Raw genomic sequence first — 24,940 nt, 5'->3', positions numbered from 1 at the left:
AACCTTTTCTTTCTTCATTATTTTTTCATTCTTAATTTTATTATATAATATTGTCCTTGTATTGTTTGAGTTTACATTTTGAATCACTCAAACCACTTAAAGATGTCGGCATGTTTAAGTGGAATGGGTGAATCACAGGTCATTTAATTGACCCGAGTAACCTCTTGTAGCACACATTCTTTCTCTTTATGTGACTTAAAATCTTTTTTCTTTTTTTTTCTGTTCTTTTTTTAACTTTGGGTGTAAAAGGTTCATGTAATATTACTAAAATACATTTCTGAAAAGGATCATCCATATGGACGTATGCCCTCCTGAATACTTCCACTGCCTCTCTTTCAGTTGTATTCCTTCTTTTCCTGTCTTTTCTTGTTCTTTCCCCCACTTTCCTTCACTTCCCGGCTCCTGTTAAGTAAATAAACGCTTGAATTGATGGCAGCAGAGTGGTGATCGCTGTGCTTCTCGAGTGTTTGGAAAGGATCAGCTTGTCTGGGCTCCGGCCGTCACACAGCTGGGGCCTGTTCAACTGACACGAACCCTACAGCTGCCTGCTTCAAGTGCACACACCATTCAAATAGGTCCATGCTTATAGCCATGGCATATTAAATTAGTTCTGGGTGATTGTCTTAGAGAGTTTGTGACATTTAGATACTAATGTTTCTATGAAAGAACGCTTTAGACTTTAATGATAATATATGACTTGACAAGTAGTGATAGAGATTGACATGGATAACAAAGGCAACTTTGTTTACTTATTTATTGACTTGCTTATTTGTTTACTTATTTATGTTTGTTTTTCATCTTTTATGTATTTATTTTATTTCTTTATTAATTATTTATTTAATTTATTTATTTATTTATTTTTAAGATGAGACCACAGAGTGATACACAAGATATCAAACTTTTCAAACTATTCTTGCTTTCTACTTTAGTGCTGGCAGACAACCTCAAGTCCAATCCAGGGATCAAGTGGCAGTACTTCAGCTCAGAGGAGGGAATTTTCACTGTGTTTCCTGCTCACAAGTTTCACTGCAAGGGCACATTCGAGCACAGGAGCAGGTACAAAGAGCTTTCTCTCTCTCTTTTTCTCTCTCTCTTTTTCTCTCGCTCGTTTTCTCACTCACTCACTCACTCACTCACTCACTCTCGCACTCACTCTCTCTCTCTCTCTCTCTCTCTCTCTCTCTCTCTCTCTCTCTCACACACACACACTGTCCTTTAAGTTTTCACTCTGAACACTGATATACCCTACAGCAAGTTATTGAATCCCATGGTTATCACTGTCTTTAAGGCATGCTTGGTAATGAGACTTTCTATTTTTTTAACTTTCCTGTTTTAATAAAATTCAAACACATTCATGCACACCATCTAAGTACATACTTTTCCAACACTGCCTTTTTAAAAGAAGCTGTTTAGATTGATTCTATTTAGAAATCTTTAGAGATTTTAGCCAAGTACTTATTTGTAAAAAAAAAAAAACAGTCAAATGCTCTTGCTGTTTTTGTCTTTATAGTAGTATTTTTAATTAACGGATTTGTCTCTTTTCTCTGTCCCCATCTTTTAGCTAGAGACCAACTAAAGGTTATTTTCTCTTTTTGCACAAAAGCTAAGTTAGCCGCCCTCACACTGTCATGGGCACCTCAGAATTTAGCGTCTTGTGTGGCTGGTCTGTTTAATGTAGTTACAATAGGCCTCATGCCCTTTACTGGAATGTAGGGTCGCCTCTACTAAACCCCACTGGAATCTGCCGCACAGTGTTGTGGGCAATGTGTGCCTGTGCTGAAAGATGGGCTCATTTCTGATGGTGTTCCCACAACTTCTCTCCTCCTGTTTGAGATTGCACAAGAAACCCTGGTACTCAGGTTTTCAGCCTGATGTATATACGAGATTTAGGCATTATGGACAGCTTTTTCATAGTGTTGGAGTTGAAAAGGGTTTCCAAAAACAACACAATAGAGTGCAGGATCTCTTGCACAAGCACTGTAGTGAAGAGAGTGGGAATCACGCCAGGACTACACTTGGCTTCTTGCTGTCTGAGTCCAGGAAAAGTCGTTCTGCAGTGTTCTTGTGTTCTGCAAATAAGTAGATTGTAAATCTTTATTTCTGTGTGTTGGCAGGCCTGTGTATGTTTCGGCAGTAAGGCCGCAGTCGAAACATATTGTAGTGATCATAGACCATGGTGCCTCCGTCACTGAGACCCAACTCCAGATCGCCCGCGACGCTGCGCTAATCATCCTCAACTCCATCGATGAACATGATAAAGTAAGGAAGAGACATCATCGTCATCAACATACACCATCCACTGATTGCATTTGTTTTTTTGGCACTCAACATCCTTTTTTTTTCCCCCTCAGATCTCAGTGTTGACCATAGCAGATACTGTTCGTTCCTGCTCTCTGGATCAGTGCTACAAGAGCTTCCTCTCACCTGCTACCAGCGAGACAAAGAGGAAGATGAGCACCTTCATCAACAACATTAAAGTGTCTGACAGCTCTACCCAGCATGCACTGGGCTTCCAGAAATCCTTTCAGTTGTTGAGGAACACAAGCAACGTCACTAGACAGCCGACTAGTAAGAGACAAAGCTTATGTACATTAGATTTGCTAACACCGTGTCATTTCCTACCTTTATTATGTATTTTTTGTTTAGTGTTAACAAAAGTGTACTTTAATGTTTAATTATATATATATTTTTTTTAATACACTTTAACTGAACAGTTGTGACCAGTAACTACAGGGTTTTCAGTTAACAGTTCAATTAAACAAATTATTTTTTTTTCTTTAAAAGAGATTTTAAATATTGTATTTAAAAAAAAAAGTCCTTTCTGAAAATTCTGTAATACTTTACTTAAAGCCTTTATGTATAATGCATTATAAAAGTAATTTTAATGCAGTAATTATGCCTTGTAATGCACCATTGTAATGGTCTAATGAATAATTGTAACCATAGTTATAATACATTATAATACTTATCTATTAATTGAACACTCTTTTAGAAAGTTTAATGCATTACACATGACAAACAACCAATTTTAGAATAGTATAATGCATTTTAACTTTGGTTACAGTTATGAAAATATATAATGCATTATAACATGCATTGTGAATAACTTTATAATGCATTGTACAGAAGGGCTTTAAGTAAAGCATTAGCAAAAATTCTCTGTGATCGTATTGAAATGCAAACGTTAAACCACACTAGCATACAGTCAGACAAGAGTCAACTATAATGAAGGTAGATTTTAACAGAAAGGCTAAATTGTTACCACACAGAAGTTGTCACATTTTAATTGGGGCAAAATATCATGTATTATACAACGTATCTAGGTGTTTATGGTCTCAAGTTGCCTCGAGGTCAGTTATTATATTCAGTATGATTGATTATTGATCATCTTCCCTCCCACAGACACGGACATGGTGATAATCTACCTGTCATCAGGCGTCACCTCCCGAGACTCATCCGAGCACGAAAAGAGAGCAACCCTGAGCGTGGTCAAAGAGGAGAACCGCCACCTCAACAACTCTGTCATGATCCTCACCTACGCTCTCATGAACGGTGAGATATCGCCAAGGAGTTCAGCTTTTTTATTGGCTCTTTGTCTCGTAGCCAACGAGGCCTCATGGTGAACACCTTTGTGCATGTTTGTGCTTTTTCAAAATATGCTCAGCTGTTTTGACGCCCCTTCATCTTTCTTCTGGTTTTGTGTGTGCGCGTCTACTGTAAGAAACCACTCTCCATTATATTGCTCTCCTCAGCTGTTCCTCTCCCCGCATGTATTAGCCTGCAATTAGCATACATTACTTTGGCATCATGAAAATTAAAATGGAGATCATCGAAAAGAAGAAAGAGAAATGCGACAATACATCAAAGGCCACTCAGTGACATGAAAGAGTGAGAAAGGCCTTTTTTCATGCATTAGATGACTCAGAGATATGATTCAGATTGATTAGCTTGGCAATGCAGATTACGCTACTTTGACTAGGTATTGTGAGTCTCTGAAGGACACACACACAGGGAATTACTCATATTTCCTTGTTTATTTAAAGTCTGGTTCATTTATGACAAGTTGTATTATATTCACATATTAAAACCTGTCACAGTATCAGATTAATAGACTCAAGTGTTGAAATTTATGTCCAGTCCAATGAACAGTTTTCACATTGATTTCACAATGAACAGACTTTTGTTAAAGGTCCAAAACCACCATTTCATGATGGAAATAGATTGTGTGATTTTTAGCTCTGCGGTTAAGTAATCCATGTGGGATATGAATGGCTTTCTATTACTGTGCTGCACTCTAAATGGGCCAGAGAATCAAAACCTTTACAAAATGCCCACAATATCTGTGAAAATTTTGATAAATAGGTAGATTGAATTAGATTTTTGTTCCAAAACGAAGTGAGTGCACAGGAGACACATAGCACAGAGATATCGAGTAGAAATGTCCATTTTAATTTTTGTACAATTGTCCTCAGAAGGAGTAACGGGACTCAAGGAGCTGGCCTTCTTGCGAGACCTGGCCGAGCAGAACTCTCTTAAGTATGGCGTTCCGGATCGTTCTGCCCTGCCCGTCGTGAAGGGCAGTATGATGGTTTTGAACCAGCTCAGTAACCTGGAGACCACCGTGGGCCGCTTCTACATCAACCTCCCCAATCGAATGATCGACGTGGCCTCCTTCAGCTTGCCTTATGCAGACCAGATGGGAGACGGTAAGTTTAGATCTTGAACTTGGCATAAAGCTCAAGTCTGGCACATTAACATTCCCTCTGACAAACCATATGCACTCAGAAGACCTCAGAAGAAGTGGCTCTGAACCAGAAAGTTTCCATGGTGCTATATACTGTAAACTTAAACTATAAGTAAAGCCAAAAATCACAAATGCAGAGTCTGCTCTTATGGGGCTGCTAGACAGGAAGTCATTCTGGTGAAATTATAGCTTGATTGGAAATGATATTTACCTTGATTTTTATTGCTTCATAAAAATGTCTCATGTTTCATTTTTTAAATTTTGATAAAACTTTATTTGGCTGTGATGGAAATGATGCCTGAAAGAAATGAAGGAACAGTCATAATTTGATTTAAAATGTAAAAATTAATTTTTATTTTTAGCTTAAATAGTCTGGGACAAGGGTTAAAAAAAAAGAAAGAAAATGTATCATTTAAAGATATATTTAAAAAACAATTGATTTTGTCAAGGAATTATTATTATTTTTTAAATAAAAAATCATCCACTGTGACCGAAAAAGTGGCCAAAGTTAATACCCAACTAATACCCTAGTTTCGCATATCTGTTTGAAACTTGGAAAAAAATTTTTGTTGTTTTGGAGTATCACTGGCCTTTTGGCCATGGCTTGTACCTCACAGTTAATAATATTTCTTCATGAATTACTGTTTACATAGGTTGACATATTAGTATGGCGACAGAATCAAAGGAACTTCTTCTGTTTTTCTGTTTGTAGGTTTCATCATGACCGTCAGCCGGCCATGCTACTTTGGGAACTTGTTGCTGGGTGTAGTTGGAGTGGATGTGAATCTGGCATACATACTGGAGGACGTGACCTACTACCAGGACTCCCTGGCCTCATATACATTCCTCATCGACAATAAAGGTAGGGAGATGTGTGTGCTGGTGATTGTTTTTGGTGGAGAACCACCTGGTTCCATTAGCCAAAATGAGCTAAACTTGTTTCATATATTTCTCTGTTTGCCTCACTTCAGCTTGACTTTCTAACTTCACCATAAATGACTCAAAACACTGCACTGAAGGCCATTAACCATTTACCTCAGCTGTCCCACATTGGATGGCTCAGAGCCAGATCCATGGCTGACATCATGCCAGTTTCTTGAAGTGGGAACTGCAAAACTCTTTGGATTTGAACTTTTTAGGGAGAAAAGACTTAAAATTAGTTTTTCCTTGAAAAGGAGCAGTAGAAGCACTGTCTTCTTGTGCAAATATTGTCCACCAAAGAATGAAATTAAGCTTTGTTGGCCTTATTTTGATTCTTACCTCATCCTGCTCTAAATAACATCTATTCGTTTTTCCATGATTTCCCCCAGCAGGGTGAAGTTTCTCTGAATTCACAACGCTTTTAACCTCCACTTAGTACATATTAAAACAATTTGATAAGCCCACTAGAAATTGCCGCTTTGCACTAAAAGGGTGTGTTATATTACATATGTAATAAAATGAGGGTGATTATCTGTTCCTGAGAGTATACAGTCTATCCTAATGACTGGGATAATGAAGTGGCACCTGCTGTCTCCAGCTGTTCAGTAAAGAGTCGTGATAGAACTGCCTCTCAGTTCTTTTTAAAAGGAAGTCTCTCCCTGTGTTGTGCAGGCCACAGTTTTTGTGTTTAACCTAGTAGTTGAAAATCTTCACTGGTAACTGAAGTTTCTAATTCAATTCTTTAAGTAAATAATTATTTAATAGTCATTTAGTACATTCTAATGGTCACACACACAAAAAAAACTGTTTAATTTAAAGTTTAAGTTTATTATTTTTTTCATTTTTTTATTTAATTTAATTTAATTTATTTTAATGTTTGAATATCTTTCAGGCTACACGCTCATGCATCCGTCACTCACCCGTCCTTACCTGATGACTGAAGCTCCCCTCCATACAGACATCATCCACTATGAGAACATCCCAGGGTTTGCTGCTGTGCGTCAAAACATCCTCAGGTGAGGGTGTATGGGATGTCAAAATGACCTGGGTATCTGCAGTTGCTAGAGTTTACTGTGTTACTCACATGATTGCTAAGCTCATGTTGTGTGTTTCTTGTTAGTCTGCCTCTGGGGAGCCAGGTCATTGCTGTGCCTGTCAACTCCTCTCTGTCTTGGCACATGAACCGCCTACGTGATCCCAGTCGAGATGCCTACAATGTCAGCTACGCTTGGAAATTGGTAAGCTATTCCTCCACAGTGGAACAAGCATTGGTTTAGTGCAGGCTGAGGGAAAACCAGACTTTGTAGAATCACCATTCTATGTCTGTCTGTCTGTTATTTTATTTATTATTTTTTTGTATTTTTACTCATTTTACTTATCTTGATCTCTGTTTTGCAGGTTCAGGACACTTCGTTTATTTTGTGTATAATTTACGTTCAGCCAGAGATCCCGGTGAAGCAACTGAAAAATATGAACACAGCCCCTAGCAGCAAACTCCTGTACCACCGCCTAGATCTGCTGGGGCAGCCCAGCTTCTGCCTCCACTTTAAACAGCTCGCTACAGTCGGTAAGCTCAGACGAAACATTAATATAATCTTTACATCTTGTAAAAAAAAAAGTACATGCTATTCTCATATGTTGTTAGGACTTATCATGCAGAGCTCATGTTTCTCTGAAAATGGAGTGAGACATATTTTTAAGATATTTTTTTTTCATAAATCAAATATCATAAGTTTTTTTTGCATTCTTGCTCAACAAGTGAATTTTTACCAACAAAGCCCAAATAAATGTTTTACTGTACCAGTAGTACCAACTCAAATCTGTACCTGCTCGAAGTCAACTGCTTTCAAACGCTCCTGTGTGGGTTTTTTTGTGCGCGCTCTGGTTTCGTATTACAAAACCAAAAGTTTCTATTTACAACGTTTTTGCAGCGTTGAGTATTCTAGCCAATCACAGGCATCTCTGTTGAAAGCAGTGGCCAATCAGAGTTGTTTACTGTAGGTTAGTCAGAATCCAATGAACTAATTTTTGTTTTCGCAAGTTTACAGAGTTCTACACGCTAGAAATAGAGCTGTGCATTAAGTGATGCAGAGTAAATTCAGAGTAACAAAACTACAGCAGCAACAAGTCTGTGTTGCCTGAATTTATTTAGCAGTTTCTACAGTTAAAGATAAAACTTAAAGTACTCTTTTTAAGGCAATATTTTTAAAATGTAGTTTTTAAATTTAATATAAAAATATTTCTGAATATTTAATGCATTATTATTTAATTATTATACCATTAATCAGTAACTTGGAGTTAACTAGTTAAGTATTTAAATAATTAACCCTTCTAGGATGTTGGTGTCTGAGCTTATTCATTTGTTTATTTATTGTTTTAAATGACATCACACATTGTGACTTCCTGCACTTGCTATACTTCATACATCAGTACAGTAAAAGTACAAAAATTGGTTATAATAGTGATTTTTTTAATAAATGCAAAAGCAAGACGTGGAAAAAAAACTATGGAGTGGAAATGGCAGCTGAGCTAATGAGTGATCCTCTGCTATTATAATGTTAATTTCATGTCATTTTCATCTTAAAAGTCTTTGTTTTCCACCAGGAGACAATTTTTGGCAAATGTTTTCATGTCATCTTCATGAATGAAAAGTTAATCTTTAAAGTGAATTTTACTGCACAACTGCAGAGTTAAAAAATAATAAAGGCTTTAAGATATTGTGTGTGTGTATATACAGTGGGTACGGAAAGTATTATATATATATATATATATATATATATATATGTACACACACACACAATATATACTGTATATTACTAATGTTTTTTTTTGTTTTGTTTTTTGAAAGAAGTCTGTTATGCTCACCATGGCTGTGATTATTTAATCAAAAATACAGTAATATTGTTAAATATTATTATAATATTATTTTAATATATTTAATGTAATTTATTCCTTTGGCAAGTTGAATTTTCCGCAAAATTTCCATAACTCCAGTCTTCAGTGTTACATGATCATTTTAATATGCTGATTTGGCGCTTAAGTTATTTTTCTTATCTATTCTAAATGTTGAAAAGGTTTGTGTTTCTTTTTTCATGGTTCTTTGATTAATATAAAGTTCAAAAGAATATAATTTATTTATTTTGTTAGTCTTTACTGTCACTTTGGATCAATTTAATGTGTCCTTGCTGAATAAACATTAATTTCTTTCCTAAATAAATAATCTTTGAACAGTGTACCTTTTTTGTAAGTTACTGTTACTAAGGGATAATTGATAATGGTTAGGGGCTCATATAATTAAGCAGAATTAAACTGAATTAAATATAATTAAACTGATTCATCTCTCTTTTTTTCACAGAGAGTCCCACAGTGATGTTGTCTGCTGGTAGTTTCTCCTCTCCATATGAGCACTTGAGTCAGCCAGAGACCAAGCGCATGGTGGAGCACTACACAGCTTACCTGAGTGACAACACCCGGCTCATAGCCAACCCAGGCCTGAAGGTACACACAAACACACACTTACTGCACATCTCAGCAACACATGTCTCATAGCCAACCTGGGAATGGCTCAATCTTTCACAGTTAGTGGTCACATGGATAGTTTCTCAGTCCTAACTGGCAGTTGTTAGTTGGCAGTCTTCCTGTCCTCTTTAATTCTTCTTTTTCATTAGGGAAATGCTGTGCACCAGTCTTTATGATTCTCTGCTTAGTAGAATTCTTTAACACCCCCCTCCTTTGGTCTTCCAGTCTTCTGTGAGAAATGAGGTGATGGCCACCAGTCACGTGACAGATGAATGGATGAGTCTTATGGAGATGAGCAGCCTCAACTGCTACATTGTGAGGCGTTACATAGCAACGCCCAATGGGGTGCTGCGGATTTACCCCGGTTCGCTCATGGACAAAGCCTTCGATCCCAACAGGAGGCAATGGTAAGATTTGAGCCTCAGGACAGAGGTCTTCGAACTCCTAGTGGGACACTGGTCAACAGATCCCACAGTCTGTTAACTAAGCTTAGCAAACTGTCAGATTCCCAAGAAGGTATTTTGTGTCCATATGCAGCCGCACACACTGCAAAGAAAGCGTGTTTTTTTTTATAAATTTTGTTTTTAAGATTGTATGGGGAAAAAAACAAAACAAGCTTTGATCAATTTGTACATTTTTGTTTAAAATGTAGTCTAATTAGTGATCCTTTTGTCTTTTAGGTACCTACATGCTGTAGCCAATCCTGGTCTCATCACTTTTACTGGACCCTACCTGGATGTTGGTGGGGCGGGTTATGTGGTCACCATTAGCCACACTATCCACGCCTCTAGGTCAGTTGTTTAAGGGTCACATTTCAAATTCAAACCTACTGGATCTCAACCAGGGGGCCTCAGCAAGCTTCCACAGGATAATTAATTTAAGTAATACATTATTATTAATATATTAGAAATGTTCTAACACTTAATGAAAATGTTTTTAAAAATCTAGAGGTCTTTCCCCTCTGAATAACTTTTGTTTTTATTGAAAAACCGTTCTGGAATCACAAAATGTATTGTGGTTAATTAATTTTATATATATATATATATATATATATATATATATATATCTGTATATGTATATGTATCTGTATCTGTATACTCCCTGTTTCTGTTAATAAGAAAATATTTAAAACAAGCAGTTTTGTCATAATTATGTAAGAATAGTGGAGACACGGGAGTCAAAAAGCTGGTTTAGACACATCATTTGCTATGCGTTAAAGCTTTTATAGTGTGGATATTAATTTATTTTTGCTCAGTCAGACACTGTTTTTTTATGCTTGTATGGATCAGTCTTTAAAAACGATAATATAAATAACTTAAATAGAGTATTAAATAAATAGGTCAACCATAACATGAAAATATTACTCACTCTCAAGATGTTTTATTTTCTCTGATGAAATGGCCCATGCTTTACACTGTCAAGCTCCTAAAATGAATAAAAAGCACCTTACTATATAGTATGATGAAGCTGTTTGAAACTGGCAGTGTTCCAAAATGTCTGGTGTAGATAGAGTGTTTGCCCTCCACGTTTTCCAATCAGTTCTCTCTTAAGAGGAGGAAATGTGACTATGGAGTGTGCGATCTGATCTAAAGCTCCATTGCGGTGACCCATCACACTGTAGATCATCTCATTCTTCATATTGTTCAACACACTTATCTGCCTCCTTTCCCAGTTCCCAAAAGGCCTCCGGTTACACAGTAGCGGTTATGGGCATTGACTTCACTCTGCGCTACTTCTACAAAGTTCTGTTGGATCTTCTGACCATCTGCAAACAGGACAAGGGCAACAAAATCCGGTAAGGCCTTCCCACCAAACAAAACCCCCATCTCATTTCTTCTCAAACTCTCTAGTGTTTGCCAAGACCCCAGTGTGCCGGCTGTGGTGTCCAGCATAGTGCCTGAAGCTATCGATGCCCCACAGAGGCTCTTTAAAGCTCTTTCAAATGAAACTAATCAGATTTGCTTCTGTTGGAAAAGAGGCATTCACTTAGTCTTCTCTGCATGCTTCTAAGCTCCCTCTTTTAGGATAGGAGATAGAATGAGAACGATCTGAGGTGGGGATCAAGAAACAGTGAGGGAGGGCTGGACGTAGAGAGAGAGGAGAGATGAGAAGGGAAAAGTATAAAGACTGGAAAACTTATTTTATTTCTTTATTTATTAATTTTTCAAAAAATAAATTAAAATTGAGTGGCGCTTGCCTCTGCAAAAGTCACTGCAATGATACTAGGGTGTTGTGGCAGTTGTCAAGATTTTCTAATCACTAGGTGGTTGCTTATGATATCCAGAGAACCAGCTTAAGCTGAAGTCACAAGCCTAATGTTATTTTTTAGCCTTGTAGAGTAAATGAGCACAAAGTTACAATTTTATACACTACTAAAATATTTGAGCATAACACCATTAAACTGTGTGTAAACATATATTTATGGGAACCTCTGACCAGGAAGAATGGTTGGAAAAAAATGGCAGAAGGATTACATCATGATAAACAACTTCTGATGATGCTACAACATAAACAACTTCTTACGCTTTTAAGCACAGTTTGCGTTCATGTCAGGGTTCAACAAAAAATATAAATGAAAACAAATTTTCCAGTTTGTTCCATTAATATTTATTTCCCCTTCTAATTTTAGATGCTGTTCATGAATATAAAACAACTAAAAATCAACAAAAATAATTACAAAATAAATCAAACTTTTGGAATTACACAATGTAGTTTTTTTTCATTTATTTTTATTATTGTAATTATAATTTAGTTACTTTTTTAATCTATAGATACACCTAATTTTTGTAAATGAAATACTGTTGGGGACAGTTGGAGTCTTGCAATCAAAAAGGTAGATAGCCACTGATTTAGACTATAACAAGTATAATGGATTTTCATGCTTATTTTTGTATCATATATAAATAGAAATCTAAATTTGTAGTCACTAAATAGTCCAGTAACTAGTAGTCACTAAGGCCCTAGTGTGAAATTTGTAACTTTGTTTAGAATAGTAATAGCACACTTCTCCTCAATAAGCCATGCAATTTGCTGTATCATGCATGTCTGTAGCACAACATCCTTAAGAATAAGCAGTAGTAATGCTTGCCTTTGCAAGCAGCACAAATAAACCCTACTGATGCAATCTAGAAATGCCAGGGAAGAAACGGAGTACGATTTTCAGGACTGACTGAAAGACACAAAGGAAGATAAGCTGATTAGGGCTGCATTCCAGACACATCCTGTTATGTTAGGTGCCAGTGCCCCATTTTTCCCTCACTCCCTTCTTTTCTGTCTCTCTTTTACCCTTCCCTGTCATTCCTCTCTTTTTCTTTCTTCTTAACTTTATTTCTACCAGTTTGTCTCTTTCTTTGTCCCTCTTCACGCTCTCTCTGTCTCTTTATCTGTCTGTGCTGTGGAGGCCTCAGTGTTCTTTGAGTTTGCAGTGCTATGGTCATTAAACAGGATTAGTGACGTGGAATGCTTCAGTGTGCCACACAATAACCTGAACTGTTCTGAACTGCAGATGGTACCCTGTGAACATACAGGAAGCCATCTACTGTTTGCTTCCACCTTTCCCCTCTAAATGTCATTTTGGATCTTTGTACAGGCTCAGAGTGCTTGATCCTGTTTGTCTTGGTCTTTATGTATGTGTAGGTGTTTTATCATGGAGGACAGAGGCTATCTGGTGGCCCATCCGACTCTGATTGACCCGAAGGGCCACGCTCCAGCAGAACAGCAACATATTACTCATAAGGTAAGGAACTTTACCTCTCTTGAACAAGAAACTAGGCATTTTTATGCTTTTGTCCTTAGAAAAAGGGGCCTGTTTATATTCTTTAGCCATATTATATTAAAAGATTGGTAATGAAACTGAAAAACAAGCTTATTGAGTTCATCGTTTTCTCCTGTTTTGCTTGACTTTAGGAGCCTCTAGTGGCCAATGACATTCTCAACCATCCCAACTTTGTGAAGAAGAACCTGTGTAATAGTTTCAGTGATCGTACTGTGCAGCGCTTCTACAAGTTCAACACCAGCATTGTGGTGAGTGGAGTCTCATATGAATTATTTCTGTTTGAAGTGATAATCCTGCATTTTTTTTTTTACCATGTAAGGTTAGTCAGCATCATGTATTAATGATATTAGGATGCCACCTAGTGGAGTTTATTTTAATAGCGGTAATAGCAGATGTGCTTTCTAGTATAACCAGCTGTTGTGGAAAGACTGTTATGAAATCAAATGATTGTTAATGGCTAACTGTGTCTTTGTCATTTTTCAGGGTGATCTGACAAACCTTGTGCATGGCAGTCACTGCTCAAAGTACCGGCTCACTCGTATCCCAGGAACCAATGCGTTTGCTGGTATTGTGAATGAGACCTGTGATTCACTGGCCTTCTGTGCTTGCAGTACTGTGGATCGTCTCTGTCTTAACTGCCACAGGTAATGTGTACTCTCTGCACAACTCTACTAATAACATTCTGTATTCGCGGTCTATTCATTTATGTAAATATTAAGGCATAGCTATATTAATTTATTTACACAACTGTTCAAAAGTTAGGGGTTGGTAAAGTCTTTAAATGTCTTTTTCCTTTTTTTTTTTTTTTACTATAAAAAAAAAAAAACTACAAAAAACAGTAGTATTGTGAATAAATTTTTACTATACTTTTTTTTTTTTTTTCTATAAAAAAAAAAAAACTACAAAAAACAGTAGTATTGTGAATAAATTTTTACTATACTTTTATTTTATTTTTTCTATTTTAAAATATTTTCACCCGGTTTCACAGACAAGGCTTAAGCCTAGTCCCAGATTAAAATGCGTGTCTGGGCTTTTACCTGAAAGAAACGTGCACTGACATCTCTTAAAATATGTCAGTGCCATTGTTTTGTCTCAAGATGCACACAAGTAATGTTATTTTATAAAATATACTTAAATGTCCTAATTAAACTATGGCCTAATCCTGGCTTAACCTAAGCCCTGTCTGTGAAACCAGGCCTTTATATTCCAAAAGTCATTTATACCTATGATGGCAATGCTGAATTAGACATTACTCCAGCCTTCAGTGTCACATGCTCCTTCAGAAATCATTCTAATATGCTGATTAGGTGCTCAAGATACTTTTCTTTTTATTATCAATGTTATGCTGCTTAATATTTTTGTGGAAACAATGATATTTTTTAATTTTTTTGTAGAATAGAAGGTTCAGAAGTTATTTTTGTTAAATGTACTGCATCCTTGCTAAATAAAACCATTAATTTTTTTTTTTTTTTTAAATAATCTGACTGACCCAAAACCTTTGAAAAGCATTTATTTAGTTAGTTAGGGTTAGGGATTTTAATCACAAGGGTTCATAATGAAAATAAAAGAAGTTTTGTGATAGAAATGTAATAGCCAAAATTTAAATTAAATACAAAAATATTTAAGTACAGTTAAGTGCCTATCAATACTTTAATTCTCCCATTCTCATACTTAAGGACCCCTTGAAACGGTTTGAGTTGTTTATCCTATGTTAATGTATTTCCTGGAAAGAGGAAGTTTGGACGGGACACATTAAGGGCTCATCCCTATTTATGTATGCATGTATTTATTTAAAATGCCAATAGGCTTTAGTCGTAACTCACAATTATGAACCAAAATTTGCATTTGATTTGAGAAAAATTTGTGCAATGCACAGAATTTGTCCAAATGTGAAGATTGTACATTTAAAAGACATTTTTCTGCTAAAGCTATTTGCATTTGATTTGAGAAAAATATGTGCAGTGCACAGAATTTGTCCAAATGTGAAGATTGTACATTTAAAAGACATTTTTCTGCTAAAGCTATTTTTTTAATCAATTTATAAGACTGCACTAGCAAAAGTCATAGCCAGAAATCTCAAACTTTAAGTTAATTCATATAAATAATAGTGAAGTTGATAAGTTCCAGGTTAAAAGACCTGCAAACAGACATTTTCAATGTATTTTCATCTTCCCCAGAATGGAGCAGAATGAATGTGAGTGCCCCTGTGAATGCCCTCTAGAGGTGAATGAATGTACTGGCAACCTCACCAACGCTGAGAACAGGTAAACCACTGCTGTTTACAGGACAGTCTTGCATTATTTATTGAGGGACATGTAGAAGACATTGAGCCCATTTTAAAACAAATTACATGTTGTACACAATGTGTTGGGATGCAAAGGTTACCCCTTAAGAGCTTGGAGAATAGACTGCCACAATATATGATCCAGAAATTAATCACTGGACCACATGTCCAGATTCTCATCAGAATGCACTGGAGTGAATCACACTTAGTCACACACACACACACTTCTGCCTGTCACTTCATCAAGTTCTTGTTTGTCACGATGAATAGATATCCAGCCACCTGTGTCCTCAATTAGCCGTCAGTTCAGGATTGTTCCTCAGTAGACATTTAGACACTTTCAGGTTTGTTGCATTATTCCCAGCTGAGAGATCTCAAGGCCTTTGCCACTGTGCCATCTGTTCATTTTAATTAAAAACTTTACATTATCTGTACACTACACTGAATGCTAATAAATGTATCCTTTACTACAGAGAGCTGTGGTAAAAAAGGCTTGGTATTCATTGTGTAGCAGTAATAATTGTTGATTTGTTGTCTGTTGAATGTCATTGATCTACAGAACAACATTGTTGCCAGACTGTTAGTAATTACAAATAGCTTTGACTTTAATGAGTTCCATGTTGTATTTAGGGCCTCAGTGACTCAGCTTGCCTTATTACTGTGTGTGTGTGTGTGTGTGTGTGTGTGCGTGCGTGCGTGCGTGCGCAGAAACCCGAGCTGCGACGTGCACCAGGAGCCTTTGTCTTTGACTGTAATTGAGCCTAGTCTACAGGACACTCTGCCTCAGTGTATCAACACCAGATGCAGCCAGCGCTTCACCAGCAGGTACGGCCATATACTGTATCAGTTGTGATCAGTCTGCCTTTTGCAGGACCTTAACAGAAACACAGAGTCTCTGAGAGTAATGATGTTTCTCCTTTCACTTAACACATCTAATTTCACATCACTTATTTACAACCTGTGCTGACCACCACAACAACAAGCATGCGTGTTTCTCAAGATCATACAATGTCAGCTTATCAGTTATCAGGGACTGTCGAAATCAAAGACTCACAAATAGCTCACGAGTTATCACACACTTTCGTTCACCACAGACTCAAAGAACAAAATCTGTGTTGGTAACATCAGTTAACTATATGAACTAGCAATGAAAAATACTTCTAAGGCATTTCTTAATCTTAGTTAATGGTATTTCAATATTATTAAAATCCGAAGTTGTATCTGTTAATATTATTTAATGGACCTGAACTGATATGAACTAACACTGAACAGTTGTATGTTTAATAACTACGCTAACAAAGATGAAATGAATACTGTAACAAATGCATTGCTCATTCTTTTTTTTTGAGTTAATGTTATGCATTGTTATGCATTAACTAATGTTAACTAATGGAACCTTATTGTGAAGTGTTACCACTGTGTTTTATGTGACTAGATGTTAAATATACATACTTAAAACTTGTAGTAATAAATTGTATTTTTATAACTAAGTCTGTTTTATATGCATTTTCTAATATAGAATTTCATACAATTTTCTAATATGATTTTTAGTATATTGTTTAAACATGTTGTTCGTGGGGGTGCTTTGGCGAAACAAAAGGTGATTTATTGTTACAAAAAAATTCTATATAAAAAAAAATGCTGTTCTATAGTACTTTCTAATCATCAAACAATCTCGTATCATGGTTTTCATGAAAATATTACAAATATTACCAAAAAAAAAAAACAGTCAGCATTGCTGATAAGAAGAAATGTTTATTGGGCACCAAATCAGCACATTAGAATGATTTCTGAAGGATCATGTGATACTGAAGACAGGAGTAATGGCTGCTGAAAATTCATCTCTGTCATCACAGGAACAAATTACGTTTTAAAATATATTGAAATAGAAAACTTTTTTTTATTGTAATAATATTTTACAGTTTTACTGTATTTGTGATCAAATAAATGCAGCCTTGGTAAGCAAAATACATATCTTTCAAGAACATAAAAAAATTCTACTGTACACCTACTATAGCCATCTCTATAACATTTCTTTTTGTATGTTCTGTTTTATTTGTGTGGGTTTTAGTGACTGTTTTGGTGTTCTGGACTGTGAGTGGTGTACGGTGGACAGTGACGGAAAGACCCATCTGGATAAGCCTTACTGTGCCCTACAGAAGGAATGTTTTGGAGGGATAGTGGGTGCCAAGAGTCCCTATGTGGATGGACTGGGCATTTTAGGTGAGCTACTACTTCTGTAGTCACACTTATTGCACTTTTAATATAATTTTTCTGTTCATAATAGCTTATGGAGATAAATTGCATTGATGGGTCACAATAGTCCAATAGTCATTTACTTCTTTCTTTTGTTTAGTTTTGCTGTTTTAGAAAGATATGCACAGAAGTTTTGAATTACACCGACTCCATGATTCACACATTTTGCCTTGAGGATCTTTGCTAGTGTGTATGCTTTATTTCATTTCATTATATAATTATTTTTTTATTTCTTCATCTCTGTGCAGATGAGGAGTTGGCTTCGCTGAACATGATCAAGAGTGCGCCCGTGGGGCCAGTGGCAGGAGGGATTATGGGATGCATCATGGTACTGGTGTTGGCTGTGTATGCCTACAGGCACCAGATCCACCGTCGCAGGCATCAGCACATGTCCCCGCTGGCCGCACAGGGTGAGTCTGGACACTTTGAGTCTAAAAGTGAAAGTGATTCTTACCTGGTACTGTTGGGAAATAATGCTAGGGCTCTGCAATTAATTGAATTTCAGTTTTGATTTTGGCTTCCAAAGATTACAAAAACACACTAATTGAGATACAAATATTATTGTGCTGCATTCCATTCCTTCGCATTAAAGCACTTTGCTTTCGCGTCTCCTTAAAATCCCAAACTCAATGTCCAAATTGGTCAAATCTTGTAACGCGACTGTAACGTGTAATAATGTGCAGTCTACTGCAGGATGCGTTTGAAAAAGAGTTGTTAAAAGTGCATTAAGCTGCCAAAAAGAACTCTGTTCTGTTCTGTACGTGCTCTCCAAGATGGAGTGGAACACAGACAAGCAAAGTATACTATGGGCTTCGGATACGCGCCTAAGTGTCAAATACTCACAAAAATATGACAGAAGGCCCATGTTGGCAAGTATTCATCAGTAATTACAGTCAGTAATGTTTTAAGTGAACAAACAGAACACAAAAAGAAATCGGATGCATCAGTATATTAGAGCCGTGCATTCAGTCTTAGAGTGACAGTGACCTAATGTACCTGCTGCTGTTCTTAATGTTAATCAAACAAAAGACAAAGAAAAAAACACTTACTGCTCTTGACCGAATAACTTTAGTAGCTTTAATAAGAATCCATGTAGGCCTATATATGATTCATACAGTGAAGACTGTTCAGTGTTTTTATATATATATATGTATATATATATATATATATATATATATATGTTTATCAAGAATTGATATCAAGAATTGTGAAATTTCACTGGTATCTCAATTTTGATATCATAGCAGCCTTATTTCCAGCAAATATACTTAACTATAGCTCTATCATGAAAAAAACATACTCTGAAGATGTGTGATATCGCTCGCTCCAAATTGAGTTAATTGTGATAACAATCTTGACCAAAATAATTGTGATTATGAATTTTGCCATAATCAAGCAGCCCAAGTGATCTCTGACAAAGAGTCTGGTGACGTCAACCTGAAAAGGAAAGTTGTTTCAGAGGAAGAGCAAGTAAAAGTCACTTTAATGAGGGAAAAATTATTGAGTGCACATTTAAAGTGTGCTACTCCTTGCTAATGAGATACTAAAGCACAGTTGACCGCTAAAAGGACCTTAGAAGGATATAAAAGTAATTTAAAGAGCTGAATTCCCTCTTACCTTGCAGTTGCTCCCTCATGTCTAAGCTAAATTCAACCTCTATATGTGCACGACTAGGAAGCATAACTTGCATGCAATATAAATCTGTCTGAATCCGTCTGTGAGAAGTGCTGCTGTTATCTGCAGAATCTGCATTCTAGAAATGAATAGACTTGCAGAATCTGCATTCTAGAAATGAATAGACTTGAATGCTATATTCCCTTGAATTGGCTTTCTTCAGTTTTTTTAATGTCTGATGGGCATTCGTGAGCAAAAATTTATTTGAAGAGATTTGATGTCTGTCTTCTTTTTTATGAGAAAGACTCTGGACCAAAGGAGAAGACAAAGACATATTACATCAAATCTGTTCAGGGTTGCGCCATCTTTCTAATCTTCTCGTATGCCTGTCTTTCTGTCTCTCTCTTTCATCAGAGATGTCTGTCAGGATGTCCAACCTGGACAACGAGCGAGATGACAGAGATGAAGACAGTCACGAAGACAGAGGAATAAGTAAGATACCCGCCTGCCTGCCTGGCACAGCTTCACACGAATTAACACCGAAAACCTAATGCCCATTTCAGCATTAGTAATTACACTGAGGGTTTTTATGCACATAAAATCTGCAGTATTATACTTTGTACCATTAATGCTGTTTTTCACTGATTTAGTGCATCAGACACTAAATGGGTGATAATCCGTGAATTCTTTGTGTACGGTTTGCTGTTTTATTCTCCTAGAGTAAAAAGCGAGCATTCATGCTCACAATGGTACTGTGTCATTCTTGTGTGATAATTGCTTCAAACAGCCATGTGGGTTAGTCTGATGTCGTAATTGGTCTCATCTTTAGTGACAATATGATAATGTGTTCCTGATCGGCATTCTTGTTCCGTTGTACATTTTATAATCAGAAGCATCTGATTTACATCACAAAGTTGTTTTAATTAGATTTTGTGCTATGCATAACTGTAAGAAACATACTTTATGAAACATCATGCATAACTGTACGAAATCTAAATGAATAACAGTCAGTATGTACATAATACTGATTATCAGTGCAGAGCAAAGAATTGGAAATGTGGAAAAATGTAAACACTGTACTCCTACTATCGACTCAGTTTTTAAAAACAGACAAAACGTACAGAAAGGTACTTACAATGGTTGCTTGTCCAATTGACTACCATTGTAAGTGCATAACAGTTACTGCATTTATTTTAATTTTACGAACTTAGGTACAAGAAAAATTATTTGCTGTTGTAATCAATCTTATGCCAAAAATGGTGCTGTTTGAGCTCAACTTTGGTCACTGGACCCAAAATATTTCTATTAATTGAAGCTCGAATGCAACCCTTAAACAGGATCCAAAAAGTTTTGTCTAAGGCAAAATCTAAAATTGTTTGGTAACAGTTTGCTGACCTCTGACTCAGAGACTTATAATTTAAATTATTAAAATATGGTTCCATTCCATACAGAGATCTTGAACAAACAATAAACAACATTTTATAGCAGTTGTTCATTTATAAATTAATTCTTTTTCAATGTTAAACCATGTTTGTTCAGTATATATTAATTTATACAACTGTAAATGTAAAAATACATCAATATATGTATAAATTAACAAAGATTTTGCAAAAATTGTTTATTGTTAGTTCATCATAATAAAAAATATGATATGATATGATATGATATGATATGATATTCCTTATGTATTACCAGAACAATGTTTTTGTTTTTTGTTGGTAAAAGATATTTAGACAATATTTATATTTTACTACAATATTTATATGTTACAAAGATTCTCAACTATGGTATGAAAGATATTAGAGAATGATTTTGATACACTGTTTTATTTTACACAATATGTGCATAAACATGGCCAAAAATTGTTTCCTATTATAATCAATGCATCTATTAATTGTCTCTAATTTGCATATTAATGTGATCTTTGGGAAACATGCAATGAAAAAAGAAGAAGCATAATAAGGAGAGTAATAAACTTTTCGCATAACATCTCATATTTCATAGAGCTATTGATATACAATTTATTTCCCTATTCACTTATTATGTCTCCCTAAAATGCCTGATAAGCATGAAGTATATCCTGGTGTCCACTACAGTGGACATGTATGAAACTGATGCATGTCATATTCCGCTTTGAAACCCCACTAAAGTTGTCCTGAGATGTTCATTCATGGCAAACACTTTGAAAATTAGTCAGATTTAAATGATAATTACAAAATATTGTCATATTTCCATGAGAGTGCTAAATTTGATCATTCGGTCAATATCAGACATTTTTAAAGACCAGGGGGAGGAAGTGTTAATGATCAAACCTCCAAACAATTGTTATCTCTGAAAATCCATGAATGTGCTCTGTACAGGACATCCAGAGTCCAAAATGTGGCATGTATGGTCTCAGAGAAATTTGCTAAAATATAATGTCTTCTACAGAGGACAGAAGTAAATGCCTGGGTCCCAGGAATTTTTGAAAATCTTTTGTAAGACATCTTTTTGTATTTTTCCTCATTGTTTACTGAGTTCATCCCCAGTGTAACCTTTTATATGAGAAGTATCTACAAGTATGTTATTGCCTTTTAAATTTGCTGTACTCGTACACTATGCTGGCCAGCTGGAGACCCAAGTGTTTTATTGTTATATGACCATTTGGCTCTGTTTCTCTCTCTCTCTCTCTGCAGTTAGTAACACTCGATTCATTGCTGCTGTTATTGAGATGTCTGTCAGGATGTCCAACCTGGACAACGAGCGAGATGACAGAGATGAAGACAGTCACGAAGACAGAGGAATAAGTAAGATACCCGCCTGCCTGCCTGGCACAGCTTCACACGAATTAACACCGAAAACCTAATGCCCATTTCAGCATTAGTAATTACACTGAGGGTTTTTATGCACATAAAATCTGCAGTATTATACTTTGTACCATTAATGCTGTTTTTCACTGATTTAGTGCATCAGACACTAAATGGGTGATAATCCGTGAATTCTTTGTGTACGGTTTGCTGTTTTATTCTCCTAGAGTAAAAAGCGAGCATTCATGCTCACAATGGTACTGTGTCATTCTTGTGTGATAATTGCTTCAAACAGCCATGTGGGTTAGTCTGATGTCGTAATTGGTCTCATCTTTAGTGACAATATGATAATGTGTTCCTGATCGGCATTCTTGTTCCGTTGTACATTTTATAATCAGAAGCATCTGATTTACATCACAAAGTTGCTCTCTCTCTCTCTCTGCAGTTAGTAACACTCGATTCATTGCTGCTGTTATTGAGAGGCACACACACAGTCCAGAACGACGACGGAGATACTGGGGGCGGTCAGGGACCGAAAGTGACCATGGTAAGAGTGTGTATATGTGCACTCCTTCTTTAAAGTCTAAAGGAAAAACGATATTAGTAAGTCTGAAAAGATCCTTTTGAAATAAGGGTCAAAGAAAAATTCAAAGGCGTGACCATCAAATTTCTCACCTAAGAATATAGTGAGAGTTTTATTATTGAAATAAAGCAAAGCCAGGGTGTTCAGTGTATGCTTGTGTTCGGCCTCTATTTCATTGGTGGCTCCAGGCTTGGGTTACATGGAGTCTTCAGTGCATGCTAAATCTGCCGCCTCTCAGGGACGAGGCTTTCTGGAGATCATTGTGTAACCAGCAAGAGGAGAAAGGGCAGCCCTATTCCACAAGGAGAGGTGCAATGACAAAAGTGCAAAAGACCTGGAGGAAGAAAGCCAGCAAAGTGGGTAGATTGAGAGATGCGAGAACAGTTAGAGGTGGCAAAGACCAAGTACAAAAAGTTTCTTCCCTGTATTTTTATTTGGCAGGGTTAAAGTTCGCCTCCCACCGGCTGCTCAGTCATCCAGCTTAAGGGGTCGTTTTAAAGCAATATCGATTTGGCTTTTGAGCGTGTGTATGCAGGAGAACAGCACCGAAACCTTTTCCTGTGTGCTCTGACTCATTACCGCTCCACCAACACAGAGATTTTTCGCCAGGAGCAACGTAGATATAGGAGTATTCGCTTCAGATCGAGGCTTAAATAATTTCTCTAAACAGAAATGTGTTTTCTGCCAGGAACTGGGATGCTTTTTAGTACTTGTTTGCTTGCTTGGCTCTTTGATATGTTTAGGGATAGATCCTGATCCAGAATTGGTATCCCAGCTCTTTCATTCTCACTGAAGAGTTTCAAAGCTGATTCCAGATCTGTTCTGAGACGGCTCATGCAAACATTGATCAAGGTCAGGATCATAAGAGGTTTTTGACCTTTCTTTTCACCTCCGATCCCATTTCAGATGTCACATGTGGCTGGACGTTTGGCCATCTGACAGCAGGACAAGACCTTTTTTGTGCTCTCTGTATTGGGCCTTAATTTAATTCAGAATGTGCTGTGACTGTTATTATGTTAAGTTTCCAACTGTTTGTTTTTTGTATGCATTGTGAGCTCCTCTCCCACTGTACAAGTTTAGTTGTTAGCAACTGTCTAATCTATTATTCACTTCAGCTACTTCATGTGTCTTTTGTATTGTTGTCTAAACAGGAACATCAGCAGTTTGACGGGAAAATAGATTTGGGTGGATACCAATAACATTGACATCAGCTTCTTCTTACAACAAGATTTTAAGCTCAAATTTATGTATAAAGGAAGGTGTATGTTTCAGATGATAACTCATCAACATTTAACGAAATTTTGAAATCACTTTTTTTTTCTTTTCAGTTTGAGGCATCCAGTTTTGAAAGTATAAATATTCTGTGTAGTCTCAATATAAAGTCTGTATGTTTAAAACTGTATAATAGGTGTAGTTGGAAGTAGGTGTCAAGGTCCCCAATCCAGAACTGTTGCAATGAGACAAACTGATAATATGAACACTACTTTGCACTATTGCCGTTCCTCTGCACCACAACTTCATAATTATTATAATCATTACTGCTACTATATGAATACATTTATAACAAATAGCTGTTTTTATAATTATAATTTTGCAATGCACTGATTATAAAATTTTTATTTGTATCCCTGATCTGTATTATTTTCAATATATTTACATATTATGTTTTTATTAGGATTCTGTACACTGCTGTTAAAAAGTTTGTGGGCAGTAAGATTTTTTTCTTAAATTAATACTTTATTTGGCAAGGATGCAGTAAATTGATCTAAACTGAGAGTAAAGACTTTATGAATTTTGATCTTTTTTTTTCAACTGTGATATAAAAATCTTTCTTGAATACTAAAGCAGCATATTAGAATGATTTCTGAAGGATCATTTGACACTGAATACTAGAGTAATGGCTGCTGAAAATTCAGCTTTTCTATCACAGGAATAAATTACGTTTTAAAATTAATTAAAATAAAAACAGTTATACTACATTTTTAAACTGTTTTTACTATATTTTGAATATATATATATATATATTAAATGAATATATGTGTGTGTGTGTGTGTGTGTATATATATATATATATATATATATAAAATGCAAATTTTTTTCCCCACACAATATATTTTCTTTAAAAATGGTCAAATAGTTTTATTGCAATTCAAAACTGCTCTTACTGCTTGGCGTCGTCACATTATGCTATCACGAGTTTGTCAGATTAGTACATATATATATGTGTGTGTGTGTGTGTATATATATATATATATATATATATAAAATGCAAATTTTTTTCCCCACACAATATATTTTCTTTAAAAATGGTCAAATAGTTTTATTGCAATTCAAAACTGCTCTTACTGCTTGGCGTCGTCACATTATGCTATCACGAGTTTGTCAGATTAGTACAAAATGAGATTAATATGTTCCTTTAATATCTTTGGGTTTTATGTGAGGAGTGTGAGATTAGAAT

At 36.0% G+C, this 24,940-nt stretch overlaps 1 protein-coding gene across 1 annotated transcript in view; it reads left to right on the top strand.

Moving 5' to 3' along the window:
* cachd1 (cache domain containing 1) overlaps nt 1-24,940 on the top strand; it is a 78,959-nt gene that overhangs the window by 51,218 nt on the left and 2,801 nt on the right. The window contains exons 5-26 of the mRNA XM_016491412.1: nt 930-1,056; nt 2,115-2,259; nt 2,352-2,568; nt 3,403-3,552; nt 4,473-4,706; nt 5,457-5,606; nt 6,558-6,681; nt 6,786-6,903; nt 7,064-7,232; nt 9,021-9,163; nt 9,410-9,591; nt 9,865-9,975; nt 10,857-10,979; nt 12,821-12,920; nt 13,091-13,207; nt 13,443-13,603; nt 15,137-15,223; nt 15,952-16,068; nt 17,315-17,466; nt 17,748-17,909; nt 19,528-19,605; nt 22,345-22,446. Of these exons, the coding sequence (XP_016346898.1) occupies nt 930-1,056; nt 2,115-2,259; nt 2,352-2,568; nt 3,403-3,552; nt 4,473-4,706; nt 5,457-5,606; nt 6,558-6,681; nt 6,786-6,903; nt 7,064-7,232; nt 9,021-9,163; nt 9,410-9,591; nt 9,865-9,975; nt 10,857-10,979; nt 12,821-12,920; nt 13,091-13,207; nt 13,443-13,603; nt 15,137-15,223; nt 15,952-16,068; nt 17,315-17,466; nt 17,748-17,909; nt 19,528-19,605; nt 22,345-22,446 (3,069 nt within the window). The remainder of the gene's footprint in view (nt 1-929; nt 1,057-2,114; nt 2,260-2,351; nt 2,569-3,402; nt 3,553-4,472; nt 4,707-5,456; nt 5,607-6,557; nt 6,682-6,785; nt 6,904-7,063; nt 7,233-9,020; nt 9,164-9,409; nt 9,592-9,864; nt 9,976-10,856; nt 10,980-12,820; nt 12,921-13,090; nt 13,208-13,442; nt 13,604-15,136; nt 15,224-15,951; nt 16,069-17,314; nt 17,467-17,747; nt 17,910-19,527; nt 19,606-22,344; nt 22,447-24,940) is intronic.

The sequence above is a fragment of the Sinocyclocheilus anshuiensis genome, unplaced genomic scaffold, assembly GCF_001515605.1.
Source record: "Sinocyclocheilus anshuiensis isolate Anshui unplaced genomic scaffold, SAMN03320099.WGS_v1.1 scaffold70, whole genome shotgun sequence".
In the NCBI taxonomy this organism is placed as follows: Eukaryota; Metazoa; Chordata; class Actinopteri; order Cypriniformes; family Cyprinidae; genus Sinocyclocheilus; species Sinocyclocheilus anshuiensis.
Note: the sequence above shows the minus strand (reverse complement) of the source record. Positions and strands in the feature narration are given on the sequence as shown.